This window comes from Brachycentrus maculatus, unplaced genomic scaffold (assembly GCF_059751285.1).
Source record: "Brachycentrus maculatus isolate JH-2025_06_01 unplaced genomic scaffold, ASM5975128v1 h1tg000180l, whole genome shotgun sequence".
In the NCBI taxonomy this organism is placed as follows: domain Eukaryota; kingdom Metazoa; phylum Arthropoda; class Insecta; order Trichoptera; family Brachycentridae; genus Brachycentrus; species Brachycentrus maculatus.
The window spans coordinates 2,614,073-2,629,982 of NW_028280931.1; the positions used below are offsets into that span (position 1 = coordinate 2,614,073).

General features: G+C 37.3%; 2 protein-coding genes across 2 annotated transcripts in view; one reads left to right on the forward strand and one right to left on the reverse strand.

Moving 5' to 3' along the window:
- Prp8 (pre-mRNA processing factor 8) overlaps positions 1 to 6,626 on the forward strand; it is a 39,971-nt gene extending 33,345 nt beyond the window's left edge. Inside the window, exons 32-35 of the mRNA XM_088262425.1 lie at positions 1,443 to 1,608; positions 2,631 to 2,834; positions 4,112 to 4,391; positions 5,350 to 6,626. Coding sequence (XP_088118551.1) covers positions 1,443 to 1,608; positions 2,631 to 2,834; positions 4,112 to 4,391; positions 5,350 to 5,504 — 805 coding nt within the window. The 3' untranslated portion in view covers positions 5,505 to 6,626. The remainder of the gene's footprint in view (positions 1 to 1,442; positions 1,609 to 2,630; positions 2,835 to 4,111; positions 4,392 to 5,349) is intronic.
- A 1,801-nt stretch (positions 6,627 to 8,427) lies between these two features.
- Positions 8,428 to 15,910, reverse strand: part of LOC148308021 (uncharacterized) — a 38,398-nt gene continuing 30,915 nt past the window's right edge. The window contains exons 8-14 of the mRNA XM_088262449.1: positions 15,637 to 15,766; positions 14,177 to 14,299; positions 12,963 to 13,052; positions 12,077 to 12,200; positions 11,159 to 11,377; positions 10,158 to 10,249; positions 8,428 to 9,112 (exon numbers count right to left, since the gene is read on the reverse strand). Of these exons, the coding sequence (XP_088118575.1) occupies positions 8,960 to 9,112; positions 10,158 to 10,249; positions 11,159 to 11,377; positions 12,077 to 12,200; positions 12,963 to 13,052; positions 14,177 to 14,299; positions 15,637 to 15,766 (931 nt within the window). The 3' untranslated portion in view covers positions 8,428 to 8,959. The remainder of the gene's footprint in view (positions 9,113 to 10,157; positions 10,250 to 11,158; positions 11,378 to 12,076; positions 12,201 to 12,962; positions 13,053 to 14,176; positions 14,300 to 15,636; positions 15,767 to 15,910) is intronic.

Genomic DNA, 15,910 nt, shown 5'->3' on the forward strand with positions numbered 1-15,910 from the left:
CAATGAATCAATCAGTCAATGGGTCATGAATTGCGGAGACATCTCTTGGGATAATTATTACATACTGAGACGTGACATGCAGAGACATCTTTTGGGATAATTATTACATACCAAGACATGAGATGTGGAGACATCTCTTGGGGATAATTATTACACCTTCTTCTTTCAACCCTTATCTGCACCCATTGGTGCATAGGGCACTGCATCGTATTGGCGCAGTGTTATCTTGATCTTTACTTACATGAAGGCAAGATGATCACTCTTGTGCTTCAGAAACCAGTCCAGGGTAATATTAAATAAATATTGAAGTATAAAAATCACTTATATTTATTTATTACATACCGAGATATTAAATGCAGAAACAGGCACCGTGGCATAGTTGGGTAGATGTTTGACTGCGCCACTGGCGCCGCGGGTTTGATTCCCACCAATTGCAAAATAGATTTATTTTCATTTGGTCCGGGTGTTTGTGATGTATTTTTCCCATTTATCTTCCTTATCATTACTATCCTACCTGCAGAAATACCTCTAAAAGTCCATGCTTTGCGGGTATTCCTTTTTAAAAAGACACGTCTTGGGATAATTATTGCTTACCGAGACATCTGTCCTGATAATTATTACATATTGAGACATGACATGCAGACATGTGATGGGATAATTATGACATTCTGGAACAGGCCAATTTTCGCGGCATGTTGGTCTCAGACATATGAATACCTACTAGCAGTTGAAAGGTTAAAGATATTATGAGAGGTTGTTGCAAAATTCAAATACCTCGGAGGGTACTTTCTTTCTGGGCATATTGTCAAAATGACTATATTGTGTTCCCAATCTTTTTCAGCCCGCGGCGCACTTACAAGCTTAGTATTTTGTCACGGTGCCCTACATTAGTAAGCTACATATTTGGAATAGATATAGTGACTATATATAGGGTCTTTCAATCAAGACTTTCAAACTTTCACAGTTTATAGCGACCATATTGTTGATGCTACATTTCTGACGCACACTTTCTTTTATTAAAATTTAAAGATAGAAAGCACTTAATGATAGATCCTGTATATATATTATCGTCGAAAGAAATAGATACAATACCTACAATAATAGTAGTTGGGTAGATAGGCACAAGAATGAAAATATCCACAATGTGAAATTGAGTTTTATTATATTTATAAGAAATAAGAATTGCTATAGAGAACAACAAAAAGGAAAATATTTGTGGTTTCGGATAATGATAGATGATCGCCTCACAGCACCCCTCTTTACTTTCTACGGCACACCAGGGCACTGCGGCTTACACTTTGGGAACCCCTGGCACAAGCCATGGTCTAAGTGCATATGGGCACGTGTCATTCTATGATGGTGAAATTTTGTTATATTTTTTTATTATGCAAAATGATTTTCTGTTGCCTTTTACGTTGTTGTCATTTTGTTTTATTTTTCAGTTCCAAGACGGAATGGAGAGTGCGCGCCATATCGGCCACTAACCTTCACCTGCGTACCAACCATATCTACGTGAGCTCCGATGACATCAAGGAAACTGGATACACTTACATTCTTCCCAAGAACTTGCTCAAGAAATTTGTAACCATCTCCGATTTGAGAGCGCAGGTACGCACACATCAGTTATCAATTATTACCATTATTATTACATACATCTGTATGGAAGCGAAACATAGAACTGGCAAAGGAAGGATGAAAGCATAGTGAACGCTGTTGAAGTGCGCTCCCTCAGACGAATGTGTGGAAAATCATGGTAAACAGAATTAAAAATTAAGTTATAAGAAAGGAATGTAAAGCTGAACAAGGAATAATTGAAAAGATTAGGAAGAATTCTTTGAGGTGGTATGGACATGTGGAGCGAAAGGATAACGAGAGAATGACTAAGAAAATATGTGTGGCGAATGTGAGCAGAAAAACAGAACAAGGATGGCCTAAAAGGACTTGGCTCAATTAGATCAATCAGAACCTAAAATCTGGTGGTGTCAAAAGTCTGCGTAATTGGAGGGCATGTATGACTAGATGTATGGATGTGAAGGAGGCGAGGAGTGTTTATCAGGACAAAAGAAAGTGGCGTTCCATCCTTTCTGCCTACCCCTGCGGAGAAAAGGATTGTGGTAGTGGTAGTAGTACATCCTTGTTTCCTCGGACATGTTCCGTGCAGAAATCGGCTAACCTTAAGATATCATTGAGATTCCTAGTTATGTTTTGTTGAGATTTCTTGTTAAGATAGTAAGATTCCTTGTTAAGATGTACTGAGTTTTGAGAGTTGTGATATTTTTTTTTTAAATTTCTTGTTGAGATACCAAAGTGAGATTACTTGTTTGTGGGAAACGCTTAAAAGCGTCTTTTACATACTGTTGGTAGAGAGCTAGAGACTCTTATGAGTGTCCTATTTGCTTACTTTTTGTAGAACGCGAGACGCCAACATTGTACAGATCGGAATAGGGTTTGTGGTTACTTGTGATTAGTATGCAACTCTAATTAGTATACTAATGATGAAAAAAACGCTCGACAACAATGTGTTAAGATATCACAGTGAATTTCTTTATTAAGTATCATTATGAGATTCCTTGTGAAGTAAAATGAGATTATGACAGTGGTATATAGTTGGGATTGTGTGTGTTGTCCAGATTGCGTGCTACCTGTACGGGCGCAGCCCGGCGGACAACCCGCAGGTGTGGGAGGTGCGCGCGGCCGTGGTGCCCCCGCAGTGGGGCACGCACCAGGCCGTGCACCTGCCGCGCGCCGTACCCCAGCATCCACACCTGGCCGACCTGGAGCCCCTTGGCTGGATGCACACGCAGCCCAATGAGCTGCCCCAGCTCACCCCGCAGGTAACCTTTCCCGCACTGATCACACAAACGTTGCACGCTATCCTGTGGATTGGTCTCTTCAAAACCCTCCTCAGTTCCTCATACGTTGAAGTTGAACAGCCCATGTCTTCGTGTAAGTTGTAAAGATATTCGCGGCATGGGCGTCCTATCGCGCCCTCTATTATCAAGTGCAGGAAGCAGGTAATCTTTCCCATATTAATCATACTAAAGTTACACGCTATCCCGTGGATTGGTCTGCAGCAACAAATGACACCTCCTTAGCTCTCAGTCTATTTTGCGAAACCCTCTTCAGCTGCTCATACGTTGAACAGCATATGTCCTTGTATAAGTCGCAAAGATATTCGCGGCGTGGGCGTCCTATCGTTCCCTTTATTACCAGGTGCAGGAAATCCTCCTGTCTCAACAGGTGACCGATCCATTTGGCGTATCTCTTCTAGATAGTCGCGAGTAGATACCTTTTTTTTTATTAAAAAAAAAGAGAATTGTTTGTGTTATTATTATTTACACAAATATTTCAATTTCATACTATTTCTGTGAGCCTAAGTGGCTCATAATTAGAAATAGGTATCAAATTGTGGTAGAGTGGGTTTGAAGTGAGAAACTCTTAGACTCTGAGACTTAATAGTCTGCGACACTAACCACGGATTCAATACAATTATTTGAGGCCGCATAGTTTCACTCAAATCACGTTTTTTGGCATTTTAATATAAAATAATGAAGGTGTAAATGAAAAATACAAAAAAAATTAACTTTTTCACTGATTAACATATTCATTTTTTTTCATTCAAACCCTTATCCGCACCCCACTGGTGCATAGGGCACTGGATCATACAAACGCAGTGTTATCTTGATCGTTAACACACGAAGGAAAGGTGATCACCCCTCCGCTTCAGGTACCAGTCCGGGGTAATATAGGATAAATATTAGAGTGGAAAAATCACTTATATTCATTTGACCCCCCCCTGGGAATCTGAACCCGGGACCTCCAGAACGGTAGCCGAGCGTGCTGGCCATTACACTGCGGAGGCGGACAAAATAACTAGAGAGCAATGTTTCACATATAAAACTGACCCTTGAAATTAGTAAAAAGAGAGTTTTTGAGTAAAGCACGCCCCTAGCTGTTTTAGGTCGGGATAGCAGGTAAAATCCATCAAAATACGATACAATCCGAAAAGATTGCGTAAACCAATTCTATAGGGGGTGCCTTATACATTTGGCCACCACTGTTTGTTAATGATTGCATTTGAGTATAATAGGTGTGTTGATTGTTTGTCCAGGACATCACGACGCACGCCAAGATAATGTCGGACAACCCGTCGTGGGACGGGGAGAAGACCATCGTGATCACGTGCTCCTTCACGCCGGGCTCGTGCTCGCTGACGGCCTACAAGCTCACGCCGTCGGGCTTCGAGTGGGGCTCGCGCAACACGGACAAGGGCAACAACCCCAAGGGCTACCTGCCCAGCCACTACGAGAAGGTGCAGATGCTGCTCTCGGACCGCTTCCTGGGCTACTTCATGGTGCCCGCGCAGGGCAGCTGGAACTACAACTTCATGGGTGAGCCCACACGCAATGCAATATCATAGATGTAACTTGTTATAATCCTTAATAGCCTTCATACAGTTTGCGGGCGCTTTTTTCATCAACCCCAAACCCTAATTATACTCGGTCTGCCGCCTGGCCCTCAGTATACTTATCACAAATCACCGCCAAACTGAAAGAAGATGGAAATCAGAGCTTCCCAGAATTTATGATCTGGCATTTTCCTTGAACTTAAAAAGTGTATAAAGTGATCACTTAAGCCAGTCAAATTCTAAATTTCATCACAAGTTCTTCTTCTTTCTTCTTCTGCTTGGCGTAGGCCTTTTGGCTTGTTTTTAAAAGGAAATGGCCTCCTGCGATGTTGATTCCCAGCTATCGATCCATCTCTTTGGTGGTCTGCTTGGGAATTGTCTACCTTGGGGTTGGCCGTGCAGTGCAATGTGGGGGAGTCTGGATGGTTCCATTCTCCTCACATGCTCATACGATTGTCTTACATCTCATCGCAAGTTGAGACACCTATAATATTGATATACCATTTGTAGGGTGAGAGGACAGTGTCTGATAATAAAGTGTTAAAAATTAGAATATTTAAATCCAGGGTTTTTATTTTAAACAAAAAAGGTCCCAAAACTCGCTTCATGTCAAAGCTTTTTGCTTAAAAAATATTATATTCAAATATTTAAATATTCATTACAATACCATATTTTATCATTTTAACACTGTTTCGTCTAATTGTTTTTGAAAATTAAAAAAATATATATCCGTGAAAAAAGGTGCCAGAATGCCGTTCCACCGCGTTACATGAAAAAAAAACCCTTTTAAAATCCATAGAATACAAGATAAATTGACAATATAGATGGAAAATTCATTTTCTCATTTTGATTTTTTTTAAGCGGTAAAAACATAACAGAACAGTGCTAGAACAGGGTCGAGATATGATTTTTTTTTCAAATGTATTTTTTTTATATTCCAGGTGTCCGTCACGACCCAAACATGAAATATTCGGTGCAACTCGGCAACCCCAGGGAGTTCTATCACGAGGTACATCGCCCGGCGCATTTCATGAACTTCGCCTCCATGGAGGAGGGCGGCACACAACTTGCGGACAGAGAGGACATGTTCGCCTAATATGGGACTTGACAAAACAAAATCTACTCGTGTTTCATATCGAGGTGTTATTACAAATGATGATATGGAAGCCAGATTGGTCAGATTGGTCAGATTGGTCAGATTATGGTCAGATTGGTCAGGTTGGTCAGATTATGAAGCCAGTGTAAAAAAACTTATTTCTTTTATTTTAGCAACGAAAGTGTATATTTTTTTAAAACTACAGCTATCACAGGTATGTTTTTTTTGTATTTTTATCAACCATAAGATTTAATAACTTTTCATATAATTTTTTTTAAATATTTGAAGTAAATCAGTTATTTACCTGTAAAAGTTAACTTCTGGAATATTGCAAATGATGACGTTAGCTCTATATTTTTTATGTCAAAGTATTGATTCACACAATGTGTTTTTACCATTCTGTTATTTTCGTAAAATGTTAGTTGAATAAAATATAATAAATTCCTTGAAGATCTATCTAGACATTATTTTCAATGGAGGTTGCTATTCTAGTTTTAATTTTTTTTTCGGACATAAATTGACTTTTATTTTTAACAGATACAATAAAGAATAAATATGATTTTCCGTAAAATTGTGCATTTCCTTTAAATTCCATGCTAAATTATTTTTACAAACATACAAAAATACCATCTTCAGGGATTTGTCCATCATAAAGTGTACAACTTGCAGAAGCTTGTATGAGTACGGGTATACAACCTGTGTGCTCTGGTCATTGCTACTATGCTCTATCTTCCACTTGCTATTTTTCTTTCTTTTCTTTTTCCATATTGTAGTAATATTCTTCACCCTGAGCTATGTCACTTAAGTCATTTGTATCCTATGAAATCTGGAGCATGGAACTGATTATCTTATCTTCATGTAATTAACGATCAGGTTAACACTGCATTGTTCTGACTCAGTGCTCCATGGATCATTGGATGTGGATAGGGGAAAATATACTTGAAAAGTCTGTAGCGAGAAATATTTTTCATCAAATTATGCAGCGGCTCTGTAAGAATTTTCAAGGAATTTAAGGAAGTGTGTAATTTAGTATGGATAGAAAAGTATTTTGTGATGTTTAAATATTTTTTAAGAATAAATTTTGTAAATATTTCTTAATTTGGAATAAATAATTTTAAAATTATGAACTCTTTTATTTTTCATTCGTTTCCTGTTATTAAATTATGAAATATATTCACGAATTTCAATTAGATTAAAATAATCCATGAAATTATAATGCATTCTAGTTTAATAGATTGCTGTAAATTAGAAAGCATTCTAGTTAAATGGATGGCTTTAATGTAGAAAGCTTTCTAATTTAACGGATTTGTTTTAAAATAGGCTCGATGACATTCCATTGTCTCGGAATGCCTTTTTTATATAAGGTTAGGTTAATTTTGGGTAAAATGTCTTCACTTAAATTCCATATTATTGTTACGGCGAAATAGTTCTAACAACTTGAACAACCCAACAACCTAACAACCCAAGTGCCCGCTAAGGCAGGGCATTTGTGAATGCGGGGAATGTTTTTGTTATTAGACCCGACTCCTTATGAGATGGACACAAAGGAGACTGCACACACTTGTCCTTGTATGTACTGTCATAGCGACCTGCTGAATAAACCGACTGCATCCTAATCACGAGTTATTATTCCCGATACCCGAGCCCGTAATATTTAACTTTAACTCAGTACTGTTTTTTTTTGTATTGTGGCAATTGTAACTGTTTAAACAATACCATTTCTGATGAATTACACACTCCAGTAATTCTAGTATCGTTTAAACAATGAATACACCTTTTTACTTTTGATAATGTATTTAATTTAATTGAATAGTATCAACACATCACAAAACAACATTCATCTAATTTTCAAACATTACAGCATATATTTAACTATATATGATCAAATTTAAGATGGCGTGGTGTATGAAGGCTGTCAAAGTGAGCCCTTTCAGTGTTTTAATTGACAGTAAATAATATATTTATAACAAATCTATGTTAAAACAAACTGCATTTTAAATTTGTAAATTTACACGTTAATTTTGATTTAAATCTTTGAACATTTATTTTCTTGAACTTTTTGTTTTTAACTTCTCGGGAACAATGGACAAATTTTATTATTCAAATGAAATTGCAAAGTATTCTTAAAAATATTACAAAAAAAAATAGACCAAATCACTCAAATAATTATCAAGATACAAGATACCCTTGGTCTAGGTAGGTTAAATTAATCAACTTTATGTTAAAATTAAAGCTCAGTTTTTTAAAGGTTATTTTATTTTGCATTTATGAATTTACAAAATTTAAAAGTTATTTGGTTAAAATAAAACAAAACAAGCAATAAAAATTTAAAAAAAATTAACCTCGTATAAAAAAATTAAACAAGTCGAAGAGCGCTTGTGCACTACACGGAATTTTACCGTCCGGCATTCCAGTTTTAGTAAATAAAAGCGTCTACAACAGTTTAGCGTGGTAGAATTTACCACCATGTCCACCTTGATCACGCACCGATCCGAAGAAAGACGGCAAAAAGCACAAGCCAATCCAAGCCAATCATCCGTTTATCATGCTAACTGAAGTGCCGGACGGTAAAATTCCGTGTAGTCCACAAACACCTTAACTATAATGTAATAATAAGATAAAATTTGGTCATTTATTGAAGAATTTTCAATAAATTTCAATAAAAAGCTTTAAGTGGCAACTGGCGAGTTTAGTTGGGTTATTTACGACTATCTTATGTAATGCAAAAAAGTCAAATGATATACGTACTGTCTGCGAAAAATGCTCATTCAAAAGCATTAAGTGATTAATACAAGCCTTGGGGTTTAAATTTGTGAGGTTTTAACAGTAAGATTTTTTTGAAGTCTGTACTTATACAAAAACTAACTGGAAATTTACGAGGAAGAACTGCTTGTTCCAGGATATAAAATGGCGGAATGAGAAATTTATTTATTTTTTTATTTGAACTTTTGTACAATATGTGTGTACATTGGCGGGCTTATTGCTATAAAGCAATATCTTCCAACCAACCAAAAAAAACAGACTAGTGTGAACTAGTGTGATCTAGGCTTGTACCTTTTGATGTCTGTTAGAAATTAGTGGGGAGATAATGCTTGAACAGGTTAAGACAAGGATAAGAAAAAAGAAAAACAAAGAAACATAAGAGAGCATAATTACAAATTAAGAATTTAAACAGGGTAACATGAATAGAAAAACAAAATGACGATAGAGTAAGGAAGGCATGGGAAAAGGGAATCAGGTAGAAAGTTTAAGGAAGAGAGGAGGGGTCAGGGGAGGAGGAGATGGACAGTTAGGGTTCTAAGGTAAGATAATGTTTCAGGCGTTTTTTGAAGGTTAAAATAGAAGGTGCATTTTTTACGTGTAGAGGTAGTTCATTCCAGAGTCTAGCCACTTGGACAGTAAAGGAATTACTGAGGAATGCTGAGAAATGTATACTTATAGCAATTTGAATAGAATTAGGAGGTCTTGTGAGATTTGGCTTTTCTGGAGTGAAGTCTCTGCAAGTACATGGGCTTCTGGTCCTCGTTAGGGCTCCACTGGGAAGAGGACTCCCGGGGGACCCCGCCCTCGCGCTGCGTCAGCCAGTACGTGGTCATGGGACCTTTGCCCTGGAAATCATCAAAAAGAAACCCATCCAATTACTGAATCTTATATGTTTATACTCATTTCATAAACATAACAAAAACATATGAGTTAGTATTTATAAGTAATCATTTATATAATAATAAAATTGTTAATTTACAGCATAATAATAATTAATACCAGTTGTTAGTGGCATATTACACTCAATTTTGGGTACTTTCCAAAAAAAAAACTCATTCATGGTTTACTACACTTGCACAAATATTTAAATTTCATATTATTTCTGTGAGTCTTGGCGGCTCATTATTAGAAATAGGTATCAAATTGTGGTAGAGTGGGTTCGAACCGAGAAACTCTGACTTAAGAGTCCGCGACACTAACCACGGGACCACAACCCGGCATTTAATATTTTGTGTGCTATTCTGACCCCTTCTCTCATACCTAGTAGTAAATAGGACACTGCGTCAGATCTACATAGTGTTCATCTTGATCATTATAGGTGTTTTTTAACTTGAGATGAAAAATATCTCTTTTTATTTTTATAAAAGATGATGGAAGTTATTTTTATAAATGATGATGGAGTATCCCAGGGCCTCAATAGATTTGGAATATGGGTGATTGTGGCGCCACCAGTTGAGAAATTAGCACTCAGTCATACTTCCAAATCTATTGAATCTGAAAGGGATTCAAGACAATTCAAGACCAAGACATACAAATTACAAAAATTAATGTAATATGGATGTTCAATAATGGGCAGAATGGTGAACGTTACACAAGTGTAAAAAGTGATCAGTAAAGACAGCCAAGTAGGGCGTAAGCCCTGGGATGCTCAGACTTCCATCTTCTATCACATAAAAAAAATGTTAGATGCTTCATCTTCGGAGAGGCACCTTTAATATTGATATATCATAAGTAGGGTGAATAATCCGGTGTCTAATAAGTAATGAATAAATAATAATAAATTGTTGATTTTGATCATAAATCAACATGACGGCAAGGTCAGTCCTCCATGCTTTCCCATGAGTGAAGTGTGGTTATGTAAAGTCAGCAAATGTTATTAATTAGTTTCACCTTGACATGGACAAGGCCCCTTCTTTCCATGCGGAATCCGCCAGCGGCTTCCAGGGCTAGTTTCATGTCCTCGCTTATGTGGATTTTGAGAGCTGTGGGAGATGTAAACATTGCCATAATTAAACTATTGTCACAATCCAATAATAAACAAGTGATGGGAAGAAATACATTTTCAGAACCTAATTTACCATTATTTAGTTCCAAATCCAAGACGTAGATTTTTTGCATTTGTTTATCTTTATTTATTTATTAAGTTGTATTGCTGTTCAAATATTCTGTAACAACAGCCTCAATCTGAAGCTTCGGCAGAGAATCGTTCGGTGTTATGTCTGGTCAGCACTTCTATAGGGAATTGAATCTTGGACCCTCAATGTCAGTACTATGGACCAACTAGAGGCATTCGAAATGTGGCTATATCGTAGAACGCTAAGCATTCCATGGACCAATATGGTCAGCAACGCAAATGTGCTCCAAAGAGCAAGAGCAGGGAGACAGTTGCTGTCTGATATCAAGGTCCGGAAGGTGTCATATGTGGAGCATGTGTTGAGAGGAGAGAATTACGAGATATTGCACCTAATCATAAAGGGCAAAATAGAGGCAGAAGATAGGGCTCCTGGCTCCACAATATATGAGATTGGATGGGGATCAGGATCGTCAAGGCGCTGTTTAGACAAGGATAATTACTCTCAAGTGATAGTCGACATCAGGGGAACCTGACATGACACAAACAGAAGATTCTGTAAAATTCCCACATAAAATAAAATAATAATCCAGAAAAGTTCATCATAACAGCTGAAAACCTAATGGTGGGGACTGACCGGAGTCATTTCGTTGTAACGTAACACGTTACGATGCAAGCATTGGTATAGTCAGTACAGCGAGCCGAGCTCGTTCCGAGTACTCGGCGCGAATGTACGGATGCTCGGCGCGAATGTTACGTTACGACGAAATGTTCCGGTCAGTCCCCACCTTAAGATTTTCATACAGCTTTGTTATGTCACCTTCTCCCGTTGACTCCATGCGGCTGGCCGTGTTGACGGTGTCCCCGAAGAGGCAGTAGCGGGGCATCTTGGAGCCGACCACGCCGGCCACGCAGGGCCCCGTGTGCAGGCCGCAGCGCATGCGCAGCGGCTCACCCGCGCGGTGCGGCGCCCGGCAGCGCGCGCCCGCCTCCAGCAGCTCCAGCGCCATGCACGCTATCTCCGTGGCGTGCTTGTCCCCTGACAAATCCCAAATAACAGACAAATTTTACTTATGTTTACATATTAATTTAATTTTTACTTATCCATTTATAATTTTTAATATATCTTCTTCTAACCCTTATCCGCGCCCAGTGGTGCATAGGGCACTGCATCATATTGACACAGTATTATCTTGATCATTGCTTACATGAGCAAGGTGATCACTCATGTGTTTCAGGGACCAGTCCAGGGTAATATTAAATAAATATTACAGTGTAAAATCACTCTTGTATTTTTCATCCCCCCTGGGAATCTAATGGGAAATTAAATCTAAATGGAAAATTAAATCTAAATGGGAAATTAATGTTTATGCGCTGGAAAGGTAACTTTAGAAAGGTTTGTATTTAATTTTAACAACAGCATCCACCCTAGTGTTTAGCAAGCTTTGCGTTAAGTCTTCCTCTGCTTCTATTACCAATCACATTCACCCTGTAAATTGGTTTTATTATGTATCTTCACTCATCCTCAATACATTTTTGTTAATTTTATCGATAATGCCTATCACAGCCTTGCATTCTTTCCTTATATCACAGTTCGAACATCTATCACACATCGTTAAGCTGCACATTTGACTGAGAGAACGCATTTTGACTGCATTCAGTCTACTTTTATCCTTCTTTTGTCAACTGCTAGCTTCTGTTTCATACACCAGGATTGGAACTATGACTCTTAGCTTACCATTTTTTACTGGTAATCCTGATGCCACCATGTAGGAGTCTCCGATAGTCTCCACTTTATACACATCGTAGCATTCAATTTTGGCATCAAATAAACGGTAGATGGAATTCAAGAACATGACCACCTATAAAGAAAATAAAATGTCTATGAATATGTATAAATCTTCTTCTTCTTTATGTGTCAGGTCCCCCTGACGTTGATCATTTGAGAGTATGTGTCCCCTTATCTTGGGCAGCTCTAAACAGCGTCTCAACTGTTCTGACCTCCTTCCAATCTCATATCCAGAGCCAGGAGATCTGCCTTCTGCACACCTTCTTGACATTCTATTTTGCCTTTTTTGATTAGGTCCAATAGCTCATACTTATCTTCTCCAAGCACATGCCCCAGATAGGACACCTTCCGAACTTTGATGTTAGTTACCAAATGTCTTTCTACTCTTGCTCTTCGGAGCACATTTGCATTGCTGATCATATCGGTCCATGAAATGCGTAGAATTCTACGATGTCACCAGATTTGGAATACCTATAACTGGTTCATAGCAATGCGATCTTGAGGGTCAATATTCGACGATTCAACTTGGGATAAAAATTCTGACCAAACATAACACCTAAACATTCTTTGGAAATGTTTCAAATTGAGGTTATCATTACAGAATACCAAGTTAAGGCAGTAGCAGGCACCTCGGTGGTTGGAGCGCTACGTGCAGCGCAGTCAAGGGATAGCTGGAGAAGATTTATTGCTTCCACAAGGGTCACTACCCTCAGTAATGAGAAATACGACGGAGAAGAGAAGAATTACAGAATATTTTTCACATTTTATTGATACTATACAAATCTATACGAAACTAATTATCATAAATTATAAAGGTATTCAAATGACATCTGACCTGAAGTGGTGTGGTCCCAGCAGCTATTTCAGTGAATCCTTCAATATCGCTGAAGTATATGCTCACAGCTGAAAAGAATTCTGCTGGCACCTGATAAAAAATAACATTTGAAGTATAATTACATATTCCTATAATATTTAATGATACATCGCTCACTCCTTTCAACAACGTCATATATCAATAAACTTAATTTTTCAGGAGATCATTTTTAAAGTTTAAGAATATAATAAAATGTTTTAAAAATAAATATCAAGCCACTTATATTGATCTATTTACTGTGCAACATGTATTTTTAAGTAAAACCTAAACGTTTTGTCTCCATTTGAAAAATATTTAGTTTATTAAAAAAAGTAATTAAACAATATGTTATCTTCAAAATGCAAAAACAACACTTTCTGCCCTGTAGCGGGTAAATATTAAGTTTAAAATATGCTGCTTTTGCTGGGATATAGTACATTTTAAGGGCATTCCGAAAACATGCACAGCTGAAAATTGACATTTTTTATTTATTTATGACGTTGTTGAAAGGTGCGAGCGAGATGTAGGTATGTACTATGTTTATATAATTTTAAATGTTAAGTTTTCTCTTTTTGTTTGATCTATCTTCCAGATCTTGGATGTCTTTATTCTTTAATGACTTATTTTAACCCTTATTGAAATGTATTAAACATTGTTATACTTAAAAAAAGCAGAATATCACTTAAAAAGGTCCTTAAAATATTAGTTCCTGATAAATACTTATGTATTTAGTTATATTACATATATCTTCTGCGAGTGGTATGCATAGAGTTTAGGGTTGGGTAAGGATAAGGCATAGTAGGCACTGGCCATGTTTCTATATGGAACGCGAGTAATCCAGGGTAGGCGCATCCTACAATCTATCTTAGGTAGGCACTGCTTTTCTGCCTATATAGAATGCACGATTCTGCCTCCTACTGACTCCTTACCTGTATTGCACTGTATTGCAGTTCTCCATAGTGATCTATATAGACCCCCAAGCGTGGAATTTGACTCGCAAGGGGTCTATGTCATCGGTGAATAACAACTGTTGTACAGGTACAGGTGTTGTAAATACTTGTACCAAACACTTGATAAGTGTACAAAAATTCAATACCAGGCAGGTATAGGTATGCTTGGTGAAAAAGTTTGGGAGCCAATGGTTTCAATTATAAAAAAATGCCACTGTTTATAAAATGAATAGATAGAAAACCAACCTGCTGTTCCCTTTTGAGCCTCATAGCTACACTCGGTGGTAACATTTGGCACAGAAGAGTATCGGAGAGTTGCTTTTCTCTTTTCAGCTCTTGGGCTTTTTCTGACAAATGTGTAGCGTACATCTGAAACAAAGCATGTGTCAGCAGAGCTCGTTTTTAATAAGACAGAAAATTGAATTATGGGCATATATCACCTATCATCATGTACATAATTAAAAATTACTATAATGTGCCATCTCTGAGTTTTCCCGTGCCGAGGACACATTTTACAATATTTATTTATACAATTATAATAAAAGAAAATTGTTCATGCAATCAAATACGACATGGCCGTATGATACAATCTATTTCAGATCTACCCACATCCGTTATCCACTTATGAATAGCTTTTTTATATTAAGTCTCTATTTTTAATGCCTTTATGGATAATGGAAGCAGGTTGTACAACTTTATTGCATAATTAGCAAAGTTCCTTTGACCAAAAGAGGTATGTGTAAGGTTTTGTTTGATGTGTTTTGGAATATTTAGTTCTATGTACATCACCATAAAGTGTGTTAGTTGGTAATTGCTTGGAGGTGCTTTCTTGCGTTATGTGAGAAAAATTCTTAAATCCATTTGTAAGAATTGTTTAAGTGCATAATCATTTGACTGTTGTACTTTATAATTTATTGAATATTTCTTTGGTGGGAGATGGTGGATGCTAAGTGGTGATGAAGTTGTTAATGATAGGAAACCCTTTTGGTGATCTGATGAAATTGAACTCACGTATTAGGTTTGGAACGGAATTTCTTGGAACATGTAGGCCTTGGTTTTGAAATACAGTGAAACCTCTGTCTATCGTTCCTCGAATAATCGTTTTCCCGAATGTGTCGTTTATTTCTTCTATCCCGACTTAATTTCATACTAAACTAAATCGCATCGATCGTTTCTCTATCACCATTTACCGCATTTATTGTTCGAATTAAGCTGCATATTTGATACATTTTGTCTGTTTTTTTTTACATTTTTTCCAATTTTCTTACATTCAACGGCAACGTATGGGATAGAAACTATCGAAAGCTTGTGTAACCGATAGCAGGAGAGGTCGATATTGATGAAAAGGAGTCGCTGCCTGTACTTGCATTTCCAGAAGTGTGCACACTCTTTGAAAGAAAACTTTCTACAACGCACATTCAATAACCGATGCTGAAAAAAATACTATTTGCAAAGCCGAAAATATACTATTGACTTACGAAAATAAAGCAGTTAAAAAACAAAAGTATTTTTTTAAATACGGGTTAGTAACGGTATCTTTACTCGGTCGTATCTATTTGCGTATTGACCTCTTAATCCTGCATTCATTGTTTTCCCGCATTCATAGTTTATTTTAATAGGTCCCTTTAAAAGCGATAGATAGAAGTTTTCACTGTATACGGGTGACAGAGGTGGAGTTGTACTAAATAAATTGCAAGCGGAGTTACCTGTATTGTGTTCACAGCGCTTCTGACCAAAGCAATAATTACCGGAGATAGAGCCAGGACCAATACTAATATTGCAAATCCCAACATTTCCGATTGGCGTGCTTCGCTTATTGTCTTCTCAACTTTATCCCTGAAAATTCAAAACTGTTACAACTGTTTCACAAATTTAATAGGTACTGTTATACCGACGTGCCCTACGCAAAGTGCTCTAACTACATTTTTGTCAATTTTGAGATATTTGGTGTATGTTATCAACTGACCGTTATCTACAAAT